The sequence below is a fragment of the Leucopleurus acutus genome (assembly GCF_964270905.1).
Source record: "Leucopleurus acutus genome assembly, chromosome: 2".
Classification (NCBI taxonomy): Eukaryota; Metazoa; Chordata; class Mammalia; order Artiodactyla; family Delphinidae; genus Leucopleurus; species Leucopleurus acutus.
In genome coordinates this window covers 84,411,395-84,437,168 of record NC_139143.1, presented here as the reverse complement: position 1 = coordinate 84,437,168, position 25,774 = coordinate 84,411,395, and the positions used below count along the sequence as shown (strand labels likewise).

General features: G+C 41.1%; 2 protein-coding genes across 3 annotated transcripts in view; one reads left to right on the top strand and one right to left on the bottom strand.

The window, feature by feature from the left end:
• Nucleotides 1-5,597: 5,597 nt before the first annotated feature.
• PSMB4 (proteasome 20S subunit beta 4) lies at nt 5,598-7,969 on the top strand. The gene is made up of 7 exons (XM_082832377.1): nt 5,598-5,734; nt 5,982-6,188; nt 6,459-6,605; nt 6,770-6,851; nt 7,254-7,370; nt 7,570-7,658; nt 7,851-7,969. Exons 1-7 carry the CDS (start codon nt 5,610-5,612, stop codon nt 7,861-7,863), a joined length of 780 nt encoding a protein of 259 aa, XP_082688503.1. The 5' UTR covers nt 5,598-5,609; the 3' UTR covers nt 7,864-7,969.
• Nucleotides 7,970-11,368: 3,399 nt separating this feature from the next.
• Nucleotides 11,369-25,774, bottom strand: part of POGZ (pogo transposable element derived with ZNF domain) — a gene marked incomplete at its 3' end in the record, with an annotated part of 45,845 nt that continues 31,439 nt past the window's right edge. For both annotated transcript variants that reach the window (XM_082832368.1, XM_082832369.1), the window contains 12 exons: nt 24,927-25,033; nt 23,882-24,219; nt 23,333-23,487; nt 18,781-18,881; nt 18,097-18,243; nt 14,913-15,047; nt 14,625-14,797; nt 14,326-14,466; nt 13,771-13,827; nt 13,454-13,566; nt 13,176-13,200; nt 11,369-13,040 (listed from right to left, as the gene is read on the bottom strand). In XM_082832368.1, coding sequence (XP_082688494.1) covers nt 11,369-13,040; nt 13,176-13,200; nt 13,454-13,566; nt 13,771-13,827; nt 14,326-14,466; nt 14,625-14,797; nt 14,913-15,047; nt 18,097-18,243; nt 18,781-18,881; nt 23,333-23,487; nt 23,882-24,219; nt 24,927-25,033 — 3,164 coding nt within the window. The remainder of the gene's footprint in view (nt 13,041-13,175; nt 13,201-13,453; nt 13,567-13,770; nt 13,828-14,325; nt 14,467-14,624; nt 14,798-14,912; nt 15,048-18,096; nt 18,244-18,780; nt 18,882-23,332; nt 23,488-23,881; nt 24,220-24,926; nt 25,034-25,774) is intronic.

Below are 25,774 nucleotides of genomic sequence, written 5' to 3'. Positions count from 1 at the left end.
TTGATACCAAAACCAGACAAGGATGTCACAAAGAAAGAAAACTACAGGCCAATATCACTGATGAACATAGATGCAAAAATCCTCAACAAAATACTAGCAAACAGAATCCAACAGCACATTAAAAGGATCACACACCATGATCAAGTGGGGTTTATTCCAGGAATGCAAGGATTCTTCAATATACGCAAATCTATCAATGTGATAAACCATATTAACAAACTGAAGGAGAAAAACCATATGATCATCTCAATAGATGCAGAGAAAGCTTTTGACAAAATTCAACACCCATTTATGATAAAAACCCTGCAGAAAGTAGGCATAGAGGGAACTTTCCTCAACATAATAAAGGCCATATATGACAAGCCCACAGCAAACATCATCCTCAATGGTGAAAAACTGAAAGCATTTCCACTAAGATCAGGAACAAGACAAGGTTGCCCACTCTCACCACTCTTATTCAACATAGTTTTGGAAGTTTTAGCCACAGCAATCAGAGAAGAAAAGGAAATAAAAGGAATCCAAATCGGAAAAGAAGAAGTAAAGCTGTCACTGTTTGCAGATGACATGATACTATACATAGAGAACCCTAAAGATGCTACCAGAAAACTACTAGAGCTAATCAATGAATTTGGTAAAGTGGCAGGATACAAAATTAATGCACAGAAATCTCTGGCATTCCTATATACTAATGATGAAAAATCTGAAAGTGAAATCAAGAAAACACTCCCATTTACCATTGCAACAAAAAGAATAAAATATCTAGGAATAAACCTACCTAAGGAGACAAAAGATCTGTATGCAGAAAATTATAAGACACTGATGAAAGAAATTAAAGATGATACAAATAGATGGAGAGATATACCATGTTCTTGGATTGGAAGAATCAACATTGTGAGAATGACTCTACTACCCAAAGCAATCTACAGATTCAATGCAATCCCTATCAAACTACCACTGGCATTTTTCACAGAACTAGAACAAAAAATTTTGCAATTTGTATGGAAACACAAAAGACCCCGAATAGCCAAAGCAATCTTGAGAACGAAAGAAGGAACTGGAGGAATCAGGCTCCCAGACTTCAGACTATACTACAAAGCTACAGTTATCAAGACGGTATGGTACTGGCACAAAAACAGAAAGATAGATCAATGGAACAGGATAGAAAGCCCAGAGATAAACCCACGCACATATGGTCACCTTATCTTTGACAAAGGAGGCAGAAATGTACAGTGGAGAAAGGACAGCCTATTCAATAAGTGGTGCTGGGAAAACTGGACAGCTACATGTAAAAGTATGAAATTAGATCACTCCCTAACACCATACACAAAAATAAGCTCAAAATGGATTAAAGACCTAAATGTAAGGCCAGAAACTATCAAACTCTTAGAGGAAAACATAGGCAGAACACTCTATGACATAAATCACAGCAAGGTCCTTTTTGACCCACCTCCTAGAGAAATGGAAATAAAAACAAGAGTAAACAAATGGGACCTAATGAAACTTAAAAGCTTTTGCGCAGCAAAGGAAACCATAAAGAAGACCAAAAGACAACCCTCAGAATGGGAGAAAATATTTGCAAATGAAGCAACTGACAAAGGATTGATCTCCAAAATTTATAAGCAGCTCATGCAGCTTAATAACGAAAAAACAAACAACCCAATCCAAAAATGGGCAGAAGACCTAAATAGACATTTCTCCAAAGAAGATATACAGAGTGCCAACAAACACATGAAAGAATGCTCAACATCACTAATCATGAGAGAAATGCAAATCAAAACTACAATGAGATATCATCTCACACCAGTCAGAATGGCCATCATCAAAAAATCTAGAAACAATAAATGCTGGAGAGGGTGTGGAGAAAAGGGAACACTCTTGCACTGTTGGTGGGAATGTAAATTGATACAGCCACTGTGGAGAACAGTATGGAGGTTCCTTAAAAAGCTACAAATAGAACTACCATATGACCCAGCAATCCCACTACTGGGCATATACCCTGAGAAAACCATAATTCAAAAAGAGTCATGTACCAAAATGTTCATTGCAGCTCTATTTACAATAGCCCAGAGATGGAAACAACCTAAGTGTCCATCATCGGATGAATGGATAAAGAAGATGTGGCACATATATACAATGGAATATTACTCAGCCATAAAAAGAGACGAAATTGAGCTATTTGTAATGAGGTGGATAGACCTAGAGTCTGTCATACAGAGTGAAGTAAGTCAGAAAGAGAGAGACAAATACCGTATGCTAACACATATATATGGAATTTAAAAAAAAAATGTTATGAAAATCCTAGGGGTGAAACAGGAATAAAGACACAGACTTACTAGAGAATGGACTTGAGGCTATGGGGAGGGGGAAGGGTAAACGGTGACAAAACGATAAAGAGGCATGGACATATATACACTACCAAACGTAAGGTAGATAGCTAGTGGGAAGCAGCCGCATAGCACAGGGAGATCAGCTCGGTGCTTTGTGACCGCCTGGAGGGGTGGGATAGGGAGGGTGGGAGGGAAGGAGACGCAAGCGGGAAGAGATATGGGAATATATGTATATATATAACTGATTCATTTTGTTGTGAAGCTGAAACTAACATATCATTGTAAAGCAATTATACTCCAATAAAGATGTTAAAAAAAATAAATAAAGAGATAATGGCTGAGAATTTTCCAAAACTGATGAAAGATATCAAACCACAGATTCAAGAAGCTCAGCAAACTCAAGCAGGATAGGTACAAATAAAACCATGGCTAGGCATATCCTAGTAACACTGTTGAACATCAGAGACACTGTTGGGTATCTTAAAAGAAGTCAGAAGAAAAAAGCCCCATTATCTTCAAAGAAACAACAGTATGACTAACAGATGACTTCTCAACAAAAACAATGGAAGCCAGAAGAAAATGAAATAACATATTTAAAGTTCCAAAAGAAAATAACTGTCCACCTAGAATTCTATACCAAAAGGAAAAAAATGCCATAAAATATAAAATTTAAAGATATCTTTACCCAAACAATCTTGAAAAAGAAGAATAATGTCTTGTACAGTCTGATTTCAAAACTTACTACAAAGCTACAGTAATCAAAACAGTGTGGTGCTGTCATAAAGACAGACATATAGACTATGTGGAATAAAATAGAGAACCCAGAACCCTCACATATGATCAATGATTTCAACAAGGGTGCCAAGACCATTCAATGAGGAAAAGACAGTCTTTTCAACAAACGATGTTGAGAAAACTGGATACCTACGTGTATAAGAATGAAGTTAGACACTTACCTTACACCATAGACAAAATTTAACTCAAAATGGCTAAGAGATCTAAACATAAGGACTAAAAGTACAAAACTCTTAGAGGAAAACATAGTGGAAACGCTTCTTAACATTGCATTTGGTAATGATTTCTTGGATATGACATCAAAAGTATGGATATGATATCAAAAGTATGGGCAACAAAAAAAGATAAACAGGACCACATCTGAATCTGAATCTTCTGTGCATCAAGGGATACTGTTGAAAGACAATCTGTTTCTGCTTTTGTGGAACTTTTGCTTTAGCAAGTCAGTCTTTAGACAAGTGTGACACATCCTGCAAGAGAGATATTGCAGAACTGAATTATAGAGGATGTAAAATTACAAAAATCCTCAGGGCATACCCACAGGGTAGTGCAGCCATGGACAAGCTAGACACATTTTCTTTCTCATATTTCTGTTACAGCCCCCTGGAGCCAGGCCCTGAGCAGGTCAAAAATGATCCTTAACTCTTTTGGAGTTGAAGTTTCAAATACCACTTCTAAAATATGGAGCAGTGAAAATGTTTGTGAGGTGGTGATGATGGTGATTATTAATTCCAATTTAGTCTAGTGTTATTCTTTTCTGAGAATTTCAAGACATTCCCCATAACCAGAGATACCCTGACATGATACAAAACCAGTCTGATGATTATTGACTTAAAAGCTCGAACACTGGTGAGAGCTAAATACTAATTAAACTCGAAGTAATAGCCAACCATAGAAAACTGGGCAAACTTAAAAATGCTTTAAAAAGAGAAGAAACTTCTTATAAGTTTCCCTTTAAGTTTAAGTTTCCCCTTCAGTTTAACTTATGTCTTGTTTTCATCTTAGCACAAAAGACATACTGGTCACCTTCCTCTGAATATTGCATCATCAAATGTTAGTGGTTTGCTTTCCCTGTCATCCTACTCCCAGGCTGAATGATTCTAGATCCTTTCACTTTTCTTCTTTTAGACTCTGTGGAATTTGACCACCTGCCTGATCTCTGGAACTGGTACTGGCCCTACCAGAGCCTTAATCTAGGGACCTTGAAAGGAGTGAGACCAGAAACCAGCAAGCCACCTCAGGCCACTTCTAAACAAGGATATAGCCAATTAATTGATGGCTAATTGCTTTAAAGTTCATATGAAGAGGACTCTGGTAGCTATGAAAGTGAAGTATTCAAGCAGTTTTGGAGGAATCCCAGTAAGCCTTTTGTCATCACAAACGACACCTGCTATTTGTCCAGGTAAGCCTCAGAGAGGTCCAAGAGTCACCTGGAATATGGGGTTTGCGAGAACGTGGCTATTACTTTGAAGAAAAAATCTACTATCTAGTTTTCAAGTCCCAAAGGTGATACAAAGAGCATCATTTGGGTGCCTCTGACACAAGATCTTGACCCTTCCCTTTCCAAGGTTTCATGACCTAATAAAATATTTTATTCCATTAGGCTAAAATATTTTGCATTGCTTTGGTTCAAATTAACTCAGGGAATTTTAAAAAACAAAACTGATTTTGTTTCCTGCTGAGTGAAAAATTTTGAATCTAGTTGTGAAGGGAGTTGTGGCAAAGTAGTGGTTTTAGGTTTAGTGTTTGATTCTAGACACTGCTTCCAGCCCTTGCTACAGAACCACATTGAGAAGGGAACGCCTGTAATTTAGTTACACTCCCACAGTCAATGGAATTTTTCTGATGTTTAAGAGGCAGGTAAGAGCCTTTGACAATTAGGAAACTTTCAGAGATTTGTACAAGGTCCTACAGAGTGAGTGATCCATCTGAGATATCATACACCCCAAGGTACGCGCAACTGTATGATTCCTATTTTAATTGAGTTTGAAGACTCAGATCTTCTACTACTTGCTGTGTAATCGGGTAAATCACTACACAAGTCTCGGTTTCTTATATATAAAATGGGTCGAATATGCCACATGATCCTGTGTTCACTGTTAGTTTCGTGTGGGTTTTTTGTTTTTCATAAGGATCCAAAAAGGAAAGGAGAATTTCTGCTTCCTCGCTCAGCGTCAGCGTCTTGAAGTGCCCCGCCCTCCCATCCACCCACGACCCATACCCATCTCCCACACCACCCACCCCTTCCTTGAATTTGTGCGTCAGAATACTGTTCTAGTCCAGACTCTACCGCGATGTGATACGACGTCTGGCAACTCCACATCTCTGGGTTTTGGTCGCCACCCGGGACACTGGTACGGTCGGCACTGACCCTATCAACATGGCAGCTGGAAGTAGCTTGCAGGAAGAAGAAAGGTGTGGCACTGAAGGATCACTTCCGCTTCCGTCGGCGCCAACGCTTTCGTTTCCCGTGCTACCGTGACTAAGATGGAAGCGCTTTTGGAGTCGCGGTGCGGACCGGCCCCTGGGCAGTTTTACCGCATCCCGCCCACTCCCGGTTCCTCTGTGGATCCGGCGTTCGCGCTCTACGGGGGTCCGATTACGCGCACACAGTAAGCTCTCGGCGCCTTAGCCTGCGCAGGGGGAGGGACCGTGGGGCCTGGTGCGGCCGGCAGGTTCTGGGAGCCGGGGAAGGCGAAGGGGGCACCCCGGGGCGCGCTAACGGCGGGGGAGCTCGGGGAGGAGGGTCCCGGAGAATGAAAGGAGCCGCTGAAAGTCAGAGGCGGAACCCACAACGCGGGAAGCGGGCTCAGGCTCTCCCCCCGCGCTGCTCCTCTCCAGACCACCCTCTCTCTCCAGGAACCCCATGGTGACCGGGACCTCGGTCCTGGGCGTCAAGTTTGAGGGCGGAGTGGTGATTGCAGCAGACATGCTGGGCTCCTACGGCTCCTTGGCTCGTTTCCGCAACATCTCTCGCATTATGCGAGTCAACAACAGCACCATGCTGGGTGCTTCCGGAGACTACGCTGATTTCCAATATTTGAAGCAAGTTCTCGGCCAAATGGTGTAAGTCATCTCGAGAATAGGAGTAGTTTCCAAGTGGGGAGGGGAATACACTGTTTTTTATCCCCTCAAGAAGTTCTAGGGTGGAGAAACTTGAAGCTGCAGCAGAGAACAGGGAGACTTGGCGTGGAAGATTTGAGAATGTTTGCAAATAAGTAGTTTATTTTAGTTTATTTTAGTTTAAATGGGGAAGATTGTGGTAACATCTTTTGGGGGTGGATGGAAACCCCGACTTCCGTTCTCTCCCTTTTTTCACAACCAATTCTTTTTAAGGATCGATGAGGAGCTGTTGGGAGATGGACACAGCTATAGCCCTAAAGCTATTCATTCATGGCTGACCAGGGCTACGTACAGCCGGCGCTCCAAGATGAACCCCCTGTGGAACACCATGGTCATTGGAGGCTATGCTGATGGAGAGAGGTTGACTTGAATACAAATAACTCATTTCCTTGACTACCCAATCTGTAGTGCCCGTGTATGTCTGTCTCTTCCCCCTGAGTGACTCCCACTTCTACCTCAGACCCCATGGTCCCTTCCTACAGCTAAGATACAGAAATCTAAGATGACCTATTGTGTCCTGTTAGCTTCCTGGGTTACGTGGACATGCTTGGTGTAGCCTATGAAGCCCCTTCGGTGGCCACCGGTTATGGTGCATACTTGGCTCAGGTAAGTAGCCAATTGAGGGATGAGGGATAGAAGACAGAAGGCAGGGGGGGTTAGTGGTTGTCTGCTTGTTCTACCCTTGAAATTCTGACATGAGGAACAGGCTAGGATCTGTACTGCTGGGCGGATGGTTTTCTTTTTGGTCCAGAGGCCATAATGACACGGTGGGGTATGTCCTGGAGGGAGTCAGTATACATGTGCTAAGAGAGGACACCCTAGAATTTCCCCTTCAAGTGGGTCTTAGCACAAGTAAGCAGAGTTCATTTTGCTGAGGCAGTAGGTGGAATGTCGCCTTTTCACTCATTTATGATTCTTTTCACACTGTGGATTTGCGACAAATCGCCTGGTATTCAGCTCGTGATATCTCCCATGTTCCCCCCCCACCCCCACCCCCGATATCCCTAGCCTCTGCTGCGAGAAGTTCTGGAGAAGAAGCCAGTGCTGAGCCAGACTGAGGCCCAAGAGCTAGTGGAACGCTGCATGCGAGTGCTGTACTATCGAGATGCCCGTTCTTATAACCGGGTGAGAAGTGTGAATAATAAGTGATGCGGAGCTAATTGGCAGGCTTTGCAATCCCCGAGTCTCTAAACTTTGAAGCAGAGTGCCCCATTTCTGTGTCTCCTGTTTTCACCTTTGGGAAAGACCCTCCACTTGACCTTTGACCAGGGACTTCTTTCACATAAGGGTTGGCATTTTCATTGAGATCTCTGCTTTCTTTCAGTTTCAAATCGCCACTGTAACTGAAAAAGGTGTTGAAATAGAGGGACCCCTGTCTGCAGAGACCAGCTGGGATATTGCCCACATGATCAGGTGATTGAAATTAAAATTACAGTAGAAGAGATAGTTGGGAGATCCTTGGTTGCAGTAAGCTTTGTTTTTCCGGAGGTCTCAACCAAAAAATTCTCTGGGTGGCAAGGGTTTGGGCTGAGGATAGAGCTGCTTTTACGAATTGATTCCTCACTCTATGGCTTCACCATTTTATTATGATCTCTTCCTTTTTAGTGGCTTTGAATGAAATACAGAGGCATTATCCAGAACTGAAGTTGTACCCTTCTTCTAACTTTGAACTTGGCTGGTTCAAAGGTACTATTCTTTTGTAAAATAAATCCTTTGAAACACTTGCTGAGTGGTTGTACTGTTTGACTAGGTCACACCAAGAGTGAAACTGCTAAGTACTGCTGTGTGCCATCTCCCTCCCTGGTCAGAGAACCCTTTGGTTCTTGGTTCTGGTAGCATATATATAGAACGGTCTGCATGATAATTCCAAAGACCCATTACTGTCTTCATCTGGGTCTGTACGGAAGGCTGCTTTGTACAGAAGTCAGACTTAATCTTTGTGTGGTAACATAATTAGCTTTTAACATTTTTCTTCAATGTTTTCACCCATGCACTAGTCTAAAATACAGACTTTCTGGTTAATGTTGGCTCTATATGTGATTTTAGTTAAAACATCATTTCAAAGATGGAAATGTAACATCTCATAGAGCTGTATAAGGTTACTCCCAAACTGGAACTAACAGCCTTGATCCCACACCCGTCCAACCTCCTCACCCTTCATGGGGAATACTAAGTAATTTCGACATTTAAGCTAAGTCTTCTACTAATTTCTAGCACTGTCAGAAGACCTCTTACAAGTATTGTGTTCACTAAGTCCTAGGTGTAGTGGTGAGTCAAATCAGTTGGGGTTATTAGCCAGTTCCATCACCAGGATGGCGTTAAACCCGAATTTTAAAAAACACCCTGGGTGATTCTGATGCATATCCTCTCTAAACCTCTTTTTGAGAAACTAGTATAGGCAGTAAACCCCAAAACTATTACAGGCATATCTTGTTTTTTATGCTTTGCAGATACTGCAGTGTTGTTTTACAAACTGAAGGTCTGTGTCCACCCTGCATTGAGAAAGTCTGGGTGCCATTTTTCCAGTAACATTTGCTTACTTTGTGTCTATGTCACATTTGGTGATTCTTGCAATATTTCAAACTTTTTCATTATTTTATTTGATATGGTGATCAGTGATCTTTGACGTTACTACTGCAAAAAAAGATGACAACTTGCTGAAGGCTCAGGGTGGCCAGCATTTTTGGCAATAAAGTATTTTTAAATTAAGGTATATCATTTTTTAGACATACATAGTGTTATTGCACATTTAATATACTATAGTATAAACTTACATGCACTGGAAAACCAAAAAGACTGTGACTCGCTTTGCTATGATAGTTGATTCACTGCAGTGGTCTGGACCCCAACCCACAGTATCTCCAAGGTATGCCTGTATAGAAATTCAGTGAGGTGAGAGCTGAGAGAGAAATTAAAACCCCTCCACTTGTATTACCCATGATTACAACTAGTAAATTCAAGCCAAAGAAAACTGTCAGCTTTCAATTTGAATCTTCCACACATTCAGTCTCAACACAAAGTAGTCAATAAATACTTGTTTATTGATTAAACTGAATTATAAAAAACAAAACAAAAAAAACTTCCTATACTACGAAGCCATGCGGGCAGAATCCACAAAGGTAACTTCCTGGCCAAAACCCAGCTGATCCACTGTTGGTATTATGGCCTTAAAAAAATTACCCATTGAGAAAGTCATACAGTGTGCAGAGGCCAGGAACCCAGCTCTGCTAAATCTGGGGCTGCTGCGGAGACTACCAAAGAGAAGGATTAAGTCACTGCAGATAGCGTTGACCATAGTTCTTGAACTTTCTGAAAGGCAAAGTTTTGACTCAAAAGTCCATATTCTGTCAAAATGGCATCAGGCAAAAAGCTCGGGAAGAGAAGCCCAGGTGGATCCTCAGTTCAGTTTTCAGATGCCATGGGTTCACAAAGCTGGCCAAGCTGTTTATGGAGGGGAATACTCCAGTTCACTATATTATAGTGTGCTGGGAGTTAAAAAACACAAAAAAAAAAACGGATGAGGAGAAACAGGTGGTAACAAATGTCACACCTGTACCACCAGGCCCATCACATCTTGAGCATCTCCCAGTCTGTGAAAGCCTGCTCAAATAGGGTAACCTAGAAAAAAACCACATTGTTTATAAATCCATTTCCCCTCATTTTTTTTAAATGTTCCACTTATGTACATTTTAAAGATGAACCATTTACAAGCCTGTGCAGGTTGCCTCCTTGGCTCACAGGAGGGAAACGTTGCAGAAAGCCTCAGGATGGACAGAAGTATAGTATAGTTGTGGGAAAGGTGGACCTGGATTTTTGCTCCTTTTCTCTGTGTGTTACAGTACGTTTCAGTTTATAGCCATTGAGTACATACAATTAAAAAAAAAAATCCCTCATGCAAATTGTAGAAAAAATTTTCTTTCCTTGAAGCTGGCAGTGAAAAATAAAGATTCATGTCTTTTTCTTTGTGCACACCCCTATGTGTTTCTTCTTCATGTCAGATTCTTCTCTAAGCATTAAGAGAAATAGGGGAAAGCCACAGGGTAAGCAGAATTTCAACAAGTGGTCTTTTTAAAGTTCAATACAACTTCTTGCACAATTAGCTGCTGGCTGGCGGACATGTGATCCCTTGAACAGGTATGCTGTCCACTTAACAGGAGGAAGTTCAACAAAGCAGGGACTGCCCCCATGGATTGCAGGATGAAGACCCATACACTGGGAATGGCTTCCACCCTAAGGTTCTGTGTGATCACCTCAGTACCTCTTGCTTGCTAATGACCCATGTATGATCCTTTGTCCAGAGTGACGGTGTGAGAATGGGGAAGGGGGCCAAGGATCACAGGTGCAAAGAATATTGGTTTTGTTATGTTTTTGTCGGAGGGAGGGTGGTGAGGGAAAAAATCTACTCATCATTCTGGACGATTAAAGGTGGTTTCATGCATTTTTAAAGCCACAATTTTATATTTAGAGTTGCTGTAGAAACCAACATCTCTGGAGAGGGAAGGAAAGAAAGGAGAAGGAAGAGAGAGTTCAGTGGGATTTTTTTTCCATTTTCATTTTTATATAAAAGTGTTAAGACCACAATGAAAAAACTTTTTTATCCATATATATATATAATAAACCAGTTTGTGAGCTACAATTTTTGTCTTTCCCATCTTCAGAAATGTTCTCACATTGACAATGGTTGGATAGCATCATGCCCAAAGACACTGGCCACACAGTAAAACAAACAAAACCCAGATGTACTATGATACAGTTGAGGTAAAAGGGGAAACAAAAGATTTAACATTCGCCCACGAAAGATTTTTTTTTTCCTTTTTCTTGATTTTGTCAGAAAAATACCAAGCACAGTGATTTAAATTTAAAAAAAAGTCACAAAAACCTGTTTTTAGCAGAAGTGAATGACCAACAGGGCCAGGACCAGCTCATCGGCTCAGACGTGATCACTATCGGTTTTCCTAATAATCCACAAATCCACAAGGATGTATAAGTCAACATCAGGGGGGAGTGGTGGCATAAAATTAAAAAATATAACCCAAATACCCCCACCTGGTATACCCCCCTTTACCTCTACCCTCCCTAACACTTTCCCACCCCCAATCCACACCCCCTCATGACCCCAACACTTAAATCTCCATCAGATCTAGGTCAGCTTCTTCAAAGCCATAGAAGGACTCGGTCTCACTTTCACCCTCAAAGAGCTGGTGAAGGCTTTCAGGCTCAACTGTCTCTTCAGGAGATGACCTGGGTCGGGGAGTGGAAGCTGAGGCCTCCTCAGACTGTTCCCCACTCAGCTTCAGTTGCTCCTCTAGGGAGGCAATTAGCTCCTCCTGCATGTCAGCATTTCTTGTAGGTGAGTTAATGTTGCCATCAGGGCCAGGCAGAACGCTGGCCACAAGGAAGGACCGCTGAACTAGCTCTGGACAGTCCCCAATGACACCAAGCACCTCAGCCAGCCAGACCAGAAGCAGCTGAAGCAGGACATCAGAATCACACGCACTATCTGCCATTTCCCGAGCCTGCTCCTTCCACTTTTTGTGCAGGAAGTTCTTGACAGTTCGTTTGATGCATACATCTAATGGCTGGATTTTGGAGCTACAGCCTGCTGGGACAACTGCAGGCAAAGTGCTAGAGGCACTAAGCATGGCCAGCACCTCTTCTGACAGGTGAGTGCGATGACAGTCCATCACAAGCATGCCTTTGCTGTGCTGGCAAGCTGTGTGCTTCTGCCACACTCGGGTTGACCACAGCTCCATGATCTCATCGTCACTGTAGCCACTCTCCTTCGCCTCTAGCAAGATAGAGTCTGGCACATTAGCAGGCTGATCCATCTGTCCTCGGTAGAAAACCAGGGTAGGGAGGACAGTGCCATCTGCCAGAATGGCCAGCACCACATCACACCAAGGCTCCCCTGTGCCCACTGTCTGCAGGGCATTTTCCTTTCGGTCGTCACTGCTCAGTACCTCCGTATCCAGGAACAAGGAGATCTCATCAATAGCCACAATCATAGACAAGGGTAAGTCCTGGTTGTGAATCTGCCGTTGTACAAATTCAATGAAGAGTCCTGCATTCTCTGCCACATCCTTAGGTAGAGTGTGGGCCACAGCTCGCCGAGCGTGGGGAGTCAGGTGGTGACGTAGCATGAAACGCACAGCCCACTCATAAGAGATCTTAAACCCCCCCTCCAAAGAACGTCCTATTTTGGTGGCCTTCTGGAACAAGGTCTCCTCATTTACAGGTAGTTGTTGCTCACGTTGGGTCAGCACCCACTCAGCCAGTTTCTCTTCTGCCTCTAAGCTCAGATATTTGCCCTCCAGATTCTCCCCCTGTGAGGCCTGGAAGCGCCGAAGCCAACGCCGGATGCGTCGTTGGGGGTTTCGGAAGTGTTCAGCTGCCTGTTCCGTATTGCAGCACAGGGCAAACAGTACCACTCGAAGCTTCTTCACAGAAAGCTGCTCCTTCTTGCCAATCACACTGCTACTACCACCCCCTGATGCTGGCTCAGGCTCCTGGGTGACTGGGCTCCCTTCATCCTGGTCATCGACATTCAGACATTCCGCCCCCTCCGTAGCCAAGGGTGGAAGGGCTAAAGGCTGGGGATGAGTGGGGGTTGGTGGTGGGGTTGCAGTTGAGGCTGGTGACGGGAGTGCCTGGGCCATGGGAGCTGGTAGCTCTTCAGGCTCAGCTGGGGTGGCCCCCGCAGATTTCACAGTGGCAGCTTTAATAGAGGGGAAGGAAGGAGGAGGGTACAAATTCTTCAAGTTCCGGTCGTGCACTCGGTCACGAGTCTGGCCATGCCTAAAAGGTTAGCAACGAGAGGAGGAAAAAGCTCAGTTAAACTAGAAAAATGAAATAATAATAGTAGTAGTAGTAATAATAAAGACCAAACATACTATAAAATAGAAATTAAACCATCAAGTGAGTTTCTGTTACCTTGAGTGAGATATCCAAGTGAGTCCTATGGGAAATAAAGACAATAAAAAAGTGTTAGCTCAGTGAAGAAACAAACCCTCCAAAGAGTTCTTTAGATTTCAATCAAAAAAGCAAACCTACTGTCTTCCCAGTCTTATATAAATTTCAGGTTAGAATGCTTCCAATTTGGTGAAGTGTATCTAAACAGTGAATGGGTCAGGCCAGGTAGAGATGCACCAGACTCATGGTATGACCTGTATCCTTAGCTTTTTTCCCTAATCCCCATCTCTCCTACTTACCCCGTGGCAGGATGCTACTGGATCTGTGAGAGGGGTTGAATACCAAATGCTTAGCCATGGCATCTCCAACAGAAGTAACAAAGGTACATGAAGTGCAGGCCAGCTTGATTCCACTAAGAAAGAGAGTCAAGAGTATATAAGACAAATGTAGCAGAGACACTAGAGAGAGTTAAGCTTTGAGGCTTAATAAAGAAAAAGAGTGTCCCTCCTTTCTCCTCTCTGTCAAATTAATTCATATATCCACCCCCCAAAATATTAAAAGGGATTTAATGTAAAAACTTGATAAATTAACAGACCATCAATAAGTTTTTTGTTACCTCACAGAATTTTTAAACAAAGCCAAATACTTGGGGCTCTTCCGTGGAACATGATTGCTGAGGAAGACAAACAAAAAGTGGTATGAGTTACGTGGTTCTGCTTGCTAAACTAGAGATCACCAGCGACTGACAATGCCCCAACAAAAGATATGCCTCTTCACTCAATCCTAAACTCAACCCAAGCCTGTTTTCCTATCACATTAATATTTCCTTTCAATATGCAAACGAATCATGGGGGTGGGGGGAAATCTATTAAAAGGGACATTCTGGTTGGGGGTGGCGTGGTGGTGACCAGGGTCAGATGCTACATTTCTAAGACGCTCCAAATGAGTGCTGCTGGTCCTTGGACCACGTTTTGGGTAGCAAGGTCCTACAAAATCAGAGCACAGACCATCAAAGCCAAATGAAGCCGGGTCTGGCCTCTTACCTGCTAGGACAGGTGGGCAAACAGCTCTAAAAGTTGAAGAAGGAAACCCCAGAAGCAGGGGAGGGAATGCACTGAGTTCTGGAGAACCTGAAATCCCAGATAGGAACATTGCTTTAATCCTGACTTACTTGATCATGTGGTTGGCATAAGCTCGAGAACAGCAGGTACTATAGCGACATAGAGAGCAGTGAACATAAGTAGGGAAATGGTTAGGGAAATCTGGGATCTCAAAGCTGCACTCCAGACATGTCTGCCGGCCCATGACACTCCTGTCAAGAAACAAGGAAAATTCTTATTACTGCCTCAGGGGTTCCTAAATTGTAGGCGATTTAGACAACAGATACTACCTAAAAGGCTACCAGATTACACTAGCTATCAGGAATAACTGTGCCCACCCGGCCCCCAGCCTCCAGAAGAAGGCACTGACATTTTCCTAACAGCTCTCTTCTGGACGTTGCGCTGGACAGGGGGATAAAGGAAGACGGGCAGAGGGTCCGCTGAGGAGGCCAGTGGTGCTGCCTCCTGCAAGGTGCTGGGAGGGACATCACTGGAGGGTACAGGAACAGTGCGTGGTTGCCCTCGGGAAGCCCGGATTGTCACCTGTGAGTCAAGGGAAGGGATAATTAGACACTACCCACGTTAAACCTCAGAACACGGAAAATCTCTATTCCTCCCCTTCTTGGATCTGTAAAGGGAATGTCAACAAACCCTTTACCTTGGTGCCTGGTTTCAAACCTTCCAGCTGCTTGGGTTTACGGAAGGTTTTATGGTGCTGAAGCTTGTGTTCAATTTTGTCCTTGGCAAAGAGAAACTGCAGCCGGCATTTGTTGCAATGATAAACATTCCTCTTCTGAAGGGGGAATAAAAAGAGACAGAATCCTTTAAAGGTTCCCAATGAATTTTCTTCCCTGAGGAGAAGGTACATCATTGCCAATCGTATTCTTCCCACCCTTCTGTTGGTAATTTAACAGAGGAAAAAAGAGAAATACACAACCTAACACCAAACCTAGTATTTTTTTATCTTTTTATATAACTTTATTTATTTTGAAGTAAAGTTACAAACCTATTATTGGGTGGTGAGAATCATCACCTCCCATGCTCCCAGAGAAAGGTAGACTCAAAGTCAGAATAACTAGGTCCTCAAACCACCTCCCGCTGACTTGCTTTAACAATTTAGCTGAGTGGCTTACGCTTCACTTGCCCCTACTACTTTATCTTTACAGTGTGGATGGACAGTGCTACTACTTCTGGATATTCTTATTTTTTAAAAAATACAATAAATATGTACGTGGTAAAAAAAAAAATCATACTTTTATTCTGTACTCCTTCATGTGGTAAGCTTGCCTTCAACTCCAACCCTCAGTCCCTCTCCATAGAAACAACTTGTTACCAAGTTTCTTGGGTATTCTTTCACAGATAGTCTATGCATATAACCATATAGCAAACACATACATCTCCAATCACCACCTGTTTTCCTTTCTCTTTCTTTAACAAAAATGATAGTCCTTTCTACACAGTGCTGTTTTTTTCCTCTTAACACATCAATGCATACAGATATGCCTCCCTCCAAGGCCATTTTGAGGATTCAATCTGCCCAGTATTGAAATACGACATGTCTATGATTTTCTTCCCTAGGATAGCAAGGCTCTCTCTGTAACCTCAGCTGAGTCACAGGTGATAATTTCCACGCTACTATATGGAAATGCATTAGTGGTGGATTATCAGCAGTCACTACTGTGAGCCTAAGAAGTGCCTGCTTACAAGTAAGAGTGAGGGCACGTGTGCACACATGTGGATGTTATGCACAGGTACACCCACCCATCTTGTTCTCTCTTCTGTTCCCTATGTACCTTCACTCTTCTCCTCCAGTGGCTCTTTTCCTGCAGTATTTTAAAACAAAGGCATACCTATTCCATCTTAAAAACAAAACACAAAAGCAACAACAAATTCTCCCTTGCTACCTCTTTTTCTGGATCTACCACCCTTGGTCCTCCCCTTCATAAACAAATTTACTTATTTTTATTTTTTATTTTATTTATTTATTTTTTTGGCTGTGTTGGGTCTTCATTGCTGTGCACGGGCTTTCTCTAATTGTGGCGAGCGGGGGCTACTCTTCGTTGTGGTGCGCAGGCTTCTCATTGTGGTGGCTTCTCTTATTGTGGAGCACGGGCTCTAGGCATGCGGGCGGCTTCAGTAGTTACAGCACTCGAGCTCAGTAGTTGTGGCTCATGGGCTTAGTTGCTCCACGGCATGTGGGATCTTCCCGGACCACGGCTCAAACCCGTGTCCCCTGCATTGGCAGGTGGATTCTCAACCACTGTGCCACAGGGGAAGCCCTAACAAATTTATTTTTTAATTAATTTATTTTTTTCATAAACAAATTTCTTTAAATAAGTTGTCTCCATTCCCTTACCTCTCATCATCTGTCCCACTGAAATTTGACTTCCACCTTGCTAACAAACAAAACGGCTAAATTAAATGCTGGCCTCTAAAGTTTCTACCTTGTTGATACCTTCCTGCAACACTTGACCACACTCTTTTCTTCAAAATACTTTTGTCCCCTCAGCTTCCTTGACACCAAGACTCTTCTTGTTTTCCTTCCAGGACTATGGTCCTGGCCTTGTGGATAGAGACTTCAATGGTCCTAAGCCTTCACCTTATTCTCAATTTGGGGGGTGGGGGATGGGGGTGCAGCATAGCACTTACAAGTTTAAAATCCACTTATTTATATAATGATGATTCCTAAGTACCTTTCACAATCCAGGTTTTTCTCCCAGGCCTCAGACCTGTATCTCCAACTACCTATTTAATAGTCAGTTATACTTGATGTCCATAGATACTGCTAAGTCAAGAATATCCAAACTTGGGACTTCCCTGGTGGTCCAGTGGTTAAGACTCCATGCTTCCATTGCAGGGAGTGTGGGTCTGATCCCTGGTCAGGAACGAATAAGATCCCGTGTGCCACATGGCATGGCCAAAAATTTAAAAAATAATAGTAATAAAAAAGAATATCCAAACTTATAATCCTCCCCTCAAAAATTACTTTCTCCAGTGTTCCTATCTCAATAAACAGTCCCAACATTCATCCAATTACCGAAGACAGAATCCTGGGCACTATCCTTAACTACTCTCTCACTACCTTCACCTAAATCCATTTCTAAATCATAGATATCACTTATCTTCTCAATATCTCTCAACTCTATCCTCTTTGTCCTCATTTCAAAAGCCCGTAGCCACTATCATCTCTCATCTCAACTACTGAAAAAGCCTCTGGCTTGTCTCCCTAACTCTAGTCTCAACCTCCTTCAATTCATTCTCCTTAGAGCAGCCAGTGCAATCATAACTAAAAGCAAATTTGAACACATCACTCCAGGACTAAAAATCTCTTTAATGGCTTCCCAAAAACTTATTATAATAAAAGTTGAAATTCCTTTTATATGGCTTACAAGATTCTCCATGATCTGTTCCCTAACTTCCAACCTCCTCCTGTACCCTACACACGCCAACCACACTGAACTTCAATTCCTTGAATTTCCCTGTCTTTGAGAGCATTCTGTCCTTCTATCCCACTTCATCTGGCTCATCCTTACTCATCCTTCAGGTCTTGAACACCCCCTTTCCTAAAAGCCTTACTAGGCTCCCAGAATAGGTACATTCTTTTTTACATCTTGTATTTCCCCTAACACAACATTCTTCTTGCTTTATTGTACTGTTTAATTGTCCTGTTTAACCACTAAATCTCTAGCATCTAGCCCAGTGCCTGGCACACATCACTGGAATTCAATAAATTTTTCAAACACATGGTATCTTCTCTACCAAAATTATTTGCTTAGCTCAGTCCTGGCCCCTGTATCCATAATTAAAAAATAAGAACACGGAAATTGCTTGGTGCCTGGTACCTGGTGCCTCATGTAATGCTGTTGGAATGCATTGCCATTTTTGAAGACCTTCAAGCAATAAGGGCAGAGCAGGTGCCGAGTATCCTCATGGATCATCCGAAAATGGACATCTACCTCAGAGTAGAGTGAGGAGCGATACTGACACACCTGAGTCACATAAGAAGGAAAATAAGCTAAGAGTGAAGTGGACAACTGAGGCCTTAAAAAAGAGGTAGCAACAAAAATGTTAAGATATGAAAAAAAATTTTTCCTAAATGTATAGAAATCAGATTATTTTTCTGACGTTTATTGCAGGGCTATGTTGGTGATAAATTCAGCCGTGAAATAAGATAAAAATGGGAAAGACAGTAAAGTCTGAGAACAGTCCATATTCTGACAAAGAGGAGTAGAGTTTTTTTTCTATCTCCAACGGGCACATTCAGGAGACAGACACTCCCTTAGTACAGGTATATATATGTTCCCAGACTGGGTTCCTCGGCTGGGTACATGCAGATATTCCTTTATGTTTTTCTCCTGCATGGGAAACCCTGAAAATAGAACCCGTGTTCACTGTTTCTTCTGTATTTCCTCAGTGTTCCTAAAACTGAGTGTGTGCAGTAGGTACTGGGCAATGTTCATTAGTGGATTCTTTGTATTTAGCCTGAGAGCAAAATGGCTAAATCTCCCTGGAGAAAAAGGCAATACCTGGCAAACATAAGGCATCTCTCCAGGCTTATGAGTATCCTTCATATGCTGGAGAAACAGTGGCTCACTCTCAAACGCCCACTCACAGATCTTGCACTTGGCTGTAAGAAGAAAAATAATCAATAAATCCACCTGAAAATAAGACCAAAGTCCTGCTGACTCATAATCTTTTTCTCTGACTCCTATATCTTCATGTTCAATAGTCAGTAAATTATGAAGTCTCTTCTAGTCTTTCTTTAAAATGGTTCTGTCTCAACATTTGTGCTGCTGATTAAAACTATCCTTCTGTCTCTAGCTCAGACTTCTTTACCAAAGTTCCATTCTAGATTTTGAACTCTTTACGAAACATAATATTCTACCATCTACTCTAACTTAATTCAGCATCCTCCTGCTTCCCATCATTTCCCTTCTCACATCCCACCTCCTCCTGAACTCAAAACCTAGGCATTATCTGACTCCAAACCCGTGTTTGTCACCATTATTTCAAAATGCATCAAGGAATTGTCACTTCTGCATTCTCACAGGCAGAAACTTGGTAGAAGCCCATATGATTTCCTACTGCTGATCAGCTGGCTTCTAATACCTCCTTATCTCTCCAATACAGTATCTATTCTTTATATACCATTGCCAAATGAATTCTTTTAAAATACTACATTACTTCATCCCTCTGCTCAAGGATAGACAATGATTATCTCCTATGAATAATTCAACATTTATTGAACGTTTACTAAATGAGGACAAAGAAGGATTTGTCCTTAAAAGACTGACAATATGAACAGAACTTCTTGACTTATGAGTTACTGTGTTATTTCAGTATTAACTAATTTGAGATAATTAAACTTTAAAATTAGCCATTTTATCAAGCTTTTATAAGGCTGCAGTTCTAAATTTTTGGCAAAAGTTTTGTTACATATTTTGAATTATACAGGCAAAATAATGATAGTTATTTGCATTTTTATTACCATTACTGAAATTATTTTCAAGTTTTTGCAAACATGAAAATTGTAAATTTGAAGCTCTAAGCGCTTATTTATTGGACAATGTCCAACCCCTGCCCCATACCCCCAAATGAGTGAAGCTGAAATAAAAAACAAAACCAGGGGTCTGAATCTGGGGTCCAGGGAAGACGTCTCAGGGAACCCAGGTAGCCCCTGAAATTATCTGCAAAAGAGTAAAATGTGTATTTTTCTGGGAAGTTTTGTGTTTATTCTCAAAGGTGTCTGCAACCCATTTAGGACCACTTCCTAGAGGTACATTAGATACAAGATAAGATAAAGAACAAGAACAAGATAAAGAAATTAAAAATTCTGCCTAGAATGAGGAAAAGCTGATATACGAGCTGAACCTTGAAAGAGTGGTTTGTCAGACAGAGGAGATGAGAGAAGAACATGAGCAAAGGCATGGTATTGCATGTCATGTTTGGGAAACAGTAACTAGTGGCATGACAATATTTTCTCCTGTTTTCTTCCCCCTTACTTCTCAATTCAATTTGTTAATCTTTTTTTCTTTTCTAGAACACTTTTAAGCATTGGTGTTTCCCAACCTTCTGTCCAGGCTTTTCTTATTCTCTATGTTTTCCCTGGGCGATCTCTTTTACCCTCAAAGGCTTTTCCTACAACCTATACATCCGCTCTATTCTTATAGGTCTCACACATCAACTATAACAACATTTATTAAGCAATTTTTAATGCATAAACACCATGCTAAGATTTATATATATTATCTCATACAAAGAAAATCAGTGAGAAAGGAACCAAAGGCATCAGTGGATTTAAGAGATCTCTAGTAACCTTTCACACCTATTGGAGTTGATGTCAAAAAAGATTTAAGAGGAAGAATTAACTGATTTTCCAAAGTGGCAACCTAACACTGTCCCTCCCAGCACTATCACTCTCATCTCCCTAACACCTACCATAGTCTCCTGCCTTGAGAAAACAGGCATGAACTACTACAGCTTTTGCTTCCTGTTTTCCAAATTTGGAAGGACAGATTCCTTATGCCTTTTCTAAGGCTCATCCGATCTCATCATTCCACGTATCCCATGACTTTATCAAGCAAGTGGTTCTCCCTTTCTTCAGTCTTTTTCCATAGAACCCTCCTGACACCTGAACACAATTAATCACCCTGAAGCATCCTTCCCTCAACCCTACCTCTTCCTTAGTCTAGTGTCTTTAAACAAGTGTGAAGAAAAACATAATGCTATTAAAAATTATACTTTTACCATAATTAAATATAATAATCCATTGATGTTTTGGAGACAATTCAGGAAACTTGAAAATGAAGACACATAATATTAAACATTTACGATGAATTCTGTTATGTCTTGACAAACATACTATGGCTATGTATTTTAAAATGTCCTTACTTTTCAGAGATACATAATGAAGTATTTAAGAGTGAAATATCATTATGTCTATAATTTAGTTTAAAAACACTTCAGAAAATAAAAGGAAAAGAAATTTTCAAAACTAAAAAGAAAACAATTGGTCTCAAAATATTAACACAAAAAAAATAAGCTACTTTCAATGAAGGATCTGCCATGGATGCAAAAAAAAGGGTTATTTAAAAAAAAAAAGGGGGAATTACAAAAGAATCCAAAAATAAGATTGATATATACTAAAGTACAGAAACGGTATTTACCTGTTTGGATCAACAATTTCTCAGGTTTTTCATCAGTGTAAATTTTAAGTCATAAGATACTCAAAAATTAATAGTCAAGGATAAAAGAGTGGTAAGCCAAGAGAAAAAGACTGATGAGGTGCTGCACTGTTTCCCATTAGGAAAAATTTATCTTTTTATGTACAGTACATATATAAGTGGAATAACAAAAACACACCCCACCAGATTCTGTATAAAAGTAGATGTTTTCACTGGGGATTCAGATGAGTTATTTGGGCTTCCCATGACTGACAGTGAAGAATTTTGGGTCCTAACCTAGACCAAGTTGGCTACTCTGCCACTATACTGTAGTGTTCTGATGTTTGATTCCAGTATCTACTCTACTCACAAATGATTAGCCCAAAGTTCCACGGTCTAATATGGTAACCACCAGTAACATGTGGCTAGTGAAGACATGAAATGTGGTGAGCCCAAACTGAGATTTGCTGTGGTGTAATAATACACACCAGATTTAAAAAGAAAAGAAAAAAAAAGAATGGTAAATATTTCATTAATTTTAAAGTTCTGATTACATGCCGAGATGATTTTATTTTGGCTATTTTGAGTTAAATAAAATACAATATTAAAATTACTTTCGCCTTTAAAACATCTTTATTTCAAATGACTACTAAAAATTTAAAATTACATATGTAACTCATTATATTTCTGTGGACCAGCACTAGTCTGAGCCACTCATGGCAATCCCATTTCCCTTGACAATATGGCCAAGGCTAAGAGATATAAAGGGAAAACAATTCTGTCTTGTAAGAAACAGACTTAGAAAAGACACAGGAAGATACGGTCTCTTCTTCATCTGCAAAATTTTACATCCACCTGTATTCCTGAGACTAACGCAACCATCCTGCTATGAGCCAGAGACAAGAGAACTGTTGAAAAGTAGAAGACTCGCATTCTGGGCTTGAAGCTTACTCCACCTTGAGTCTTTTCAGTTAAATCATATAATAATAGATGTCCTTAACATTTAATCCATCTTTAGTCAAGATTTTTAATTTGCAGCAAAAATTTCTGTCTTTATGTGTTTCCTATCACCTAAAATCTTTTCTTACTACTTTCCATCCATCTAAATCCTTCTTGTATTTAAAGACCCTAAAAGTTTACGCATTACTTTCTGTGAAATCCACAAGGATCTTTTCCCTTCTCTGAACTATTTCACCTATCACTGGTATCATACAATGCATATGTTTACAGCAAATATATTGTCTTGTTCTCACATTTTCCTGTAGTTAAATAATTTTTGTCTCTTCAACAAAACTAGAAATCCAAAAAAAAAAAAAAAAAAAAACAAACTAGAAATCCCTTAAAGGACAAAAGAAATATTCTAGAAGACTGGACTCAAATCCTCACAATTTCACCTTATTAGAAGTGTTTGCTCTAAAGCAAATGACTAAATGTTTCTGGGCTTGTATTCAGCCTGTGTTTCTCATCTGTAAGATGTACAGTGTAGCTAACACTCCAACTCATCTTATATCTCATGAAAGCACTGTCTTAATGGTAAAGTATTCTATAACATTATCTTTTATCCTTCATAAAACCTATGAGGGTACTAACTAAAATGGAGACCCAAATACAGATGCCTGCTTCTTCTATAAAGGATCTAGGTAATAAACTCTTTACATATACCTCTCTACAGTGGTCCTGAAAGAAAGCCCCTTAATTTAGAATCAAGCACTGAACTCGACTCATGCTTGAACAGAATAGAAGTCAGGCTTGTAAGATAATAGGGTAAGTGAAGTAAGAAACTGACTACGAATATGCAAAGAACTTCCTCGACACTGTTATCCACATATAAATACACATAATGGGCTCCCACCAGTGCCATTCACTGAATGAAAAATGAAGTATACCCCTAGAATTTAAGAATTTCCAAACTTACTAGTTGATTCATAGGGACTATGAACATTTTCCAAGTGGCACTGGAGCTGGAAGGGAGTGGAAAACTGACGATAACAGTGCTGGCAGATAGTATGACCATCCACCTCACCGTTCTGCTGATCAAGTTCTACATGATGTTTCATATGGTTCATAAATCTGTAGCACGGCACAAAGGAAAAGTACAGACAACATAAAAAATCAGAAGCCTTGGAAAAATGTACCAGCGAAATCACAGAACAGACATTACATGTTTCCCCCTCCACCCTCCCACCCAACTTCCTCTTTTTGGGACATCTTCTGAGCCCAGAAATTAAGAGAGATCTCGAAACTTTTCTGGGGAAGGAGATGCACTGGTCTCACTCTACCCAAAGTTATGTTTTATTTATTACCACAATATCTCCTTCTATAGTACTAGTTATTGATTTAATGATAATCCTTAGCAAGAAAGGATAATAATTAGGGCCATTCTCCAATCAGAAAGACTTAAACATGTAAGAAGCTTTCAGACTTCACTTGTCCAAGGTGAGCTCCAAGGCTCTTCAACACTCACCGAATGTTGTTTTTTAGCCTTTTGGTACAATGTGGGCATCGGAAAGATGTGGCGACCTTAGGGAAGTTTGTGAGCTGGGCTACTTTGCCACCATCCCGTCCATAGTAGAAGTCATCTACTAGCATAATGAGCTTGGTCTGGACGCCATCACCCACATTCTCATTTGGCTCTGGTACTTTGGTAGGTGGTGACAGAGCAGGAATAGGTGTAGAAGAGGGAGTGGAAGCAACAGGAGTTGTTTTCTCAGGGGATGGGGGCTTTGCTGCTGATGGGACACTGGGTTCTGAATCCAGAGACTTTCCTTTCTTCTGGTATTCAACCATTTCTGGGCAACAGTACTATAAAGAAAGAAGACATCTGATCATCCTTGTTCTCCTGGGGGCTGAGATGTGCTAACTCCTCAACTTCACTAACATTTCTCTGTAAGTGTTTGGTTCTAGGTATTCTCAACCAGCTTTCACCCTGCAGTTTTCTAAAATGCTTCCAGGTTTCACTCTTTTTCGTGTGTGTGTGTGTGTGTGTGTGTGTGTGTGTGTGTGTGTGTGTGTGTGTGTGTGTGTGTATTTACAGCCATATGCCACTCCAAACACCATACTTTGTACTTCTTCCTGTCTTAGATCCTTTAACCACTCATAGCATAACCTGGCTCTGAGCTCCCTGGTAGGAAGAAGTCTCAACCTTTGCATCTGGACTAATACCAAAAAATGAAAAGACTAGAATTAGAAACTGGTTAATAGCTCCTGATTCATCCAATGGCACAATAGAAAATGGACTGAGGCCAAGTTGGCCTGTCTTCCTGTGCAGTTCAAAATCTATGAACTAAGGAATTAAGGTCGCATATGTTCTGACCTATTTGAGGGTCTTTAAATATATCCTATCACATTTCTGAGTTCATTCTAAAACAGGCCAAAAGAGAGTAACCCTTTAAAAAGCTTCCAAGCCATTTCAGAGTCCTTGCTTCACAAGCTCCCAACACTACACTACAGGAGGTATACAGTGAGTGGTAGCCATTTAAGCTGAATCTCCATCACAGGTGATCACTTACACACATGTGACCTCTCAAAGCTTCAGTAACACGGAATTGAGCATTACACCGTGGACATATCTTCCGTCCACCATCCTGGAGGTCAAACACTGGGATGGAAGAGGTCACTGGAAGTGAGAACATCAATAAGATTAATAAGATGATACTGGAAAAAGACTACTGGCCTTTTGGAAAAAGGTTAAACACTTCCTGAAGGGGATATTAAGGTTGGTAAGCGAGCATGAGAAACTGCTATGAGGCACATTCCTTCTACCATTCTTCTAACTGTAGGCCAGGGGTCAGCAAATCACAGCTAGTAGACCAAATCCAGCCAGCTGCCAGTTTCTGTTTGCCTCATGAACTAAGAACAGCTTTTACATTTTTTGTTGTGGTGGTGGTTATATAAGATTTTCTTTAATTGTGGTAACAGATACTTAACATAAAGTTTCCTCTTAACCATTTTTAAGTGTTCAGTTCAGTTAAGAACATTCACATTTTTGTGCAATCTCCAAAACTCTTTTCATCTTGCAAAACTTGAAACTCTACACCCATTAAATAATTCCGCATTGCCCCCTCCTCCTAGACCCTAGCAATCGCCATTCTCTCTTGTCTCTGTGAGTCTGACTACTCTAGGTACCTCATATAAGTGGATTCATAGAGTATTTGTCCTCTTGTATCTGGCTTATTTCACTTAACATAATGTCGTTAATCAGTGTTGCAGCATGTGTCAGAATTTCTTTCCTTTTTAAGGCTGAACAATATACCATTGTATGTATATACCATATTTTGTTTATCCATTCATCAGCTGATGGACATCTGGGATGCTTCTACCTTTAGGCTATTGTGAAATGTTGCTGTGAACATGAGGG

Excerpts from the sequence above, each read along its gene's own strand:
- PSMB4 (XM_082832377.1), top strand. The coding sequence starts at position 5,610 with ATGGAAGCGCTTTTGGAGTCGCGGTGCGGACCGGCCCCTGGGCAGTTT. Across the intron at positions 5,735-5,981 it reads GGTCCGATTACGCGCACACA|GAACCCCATGGTGACCGGGA; the intron begins GTAAGCTCTCGG and ends CTCTCTCTCCAG. Across the intron at positions 6,189-6,458 it reads CAAGTTCTCGGCCAAATGGT|GATCGATGAGGAGCTGTTGG; the intron begins GTAAGTCATCTC and ends ATTCTTTTTAAG.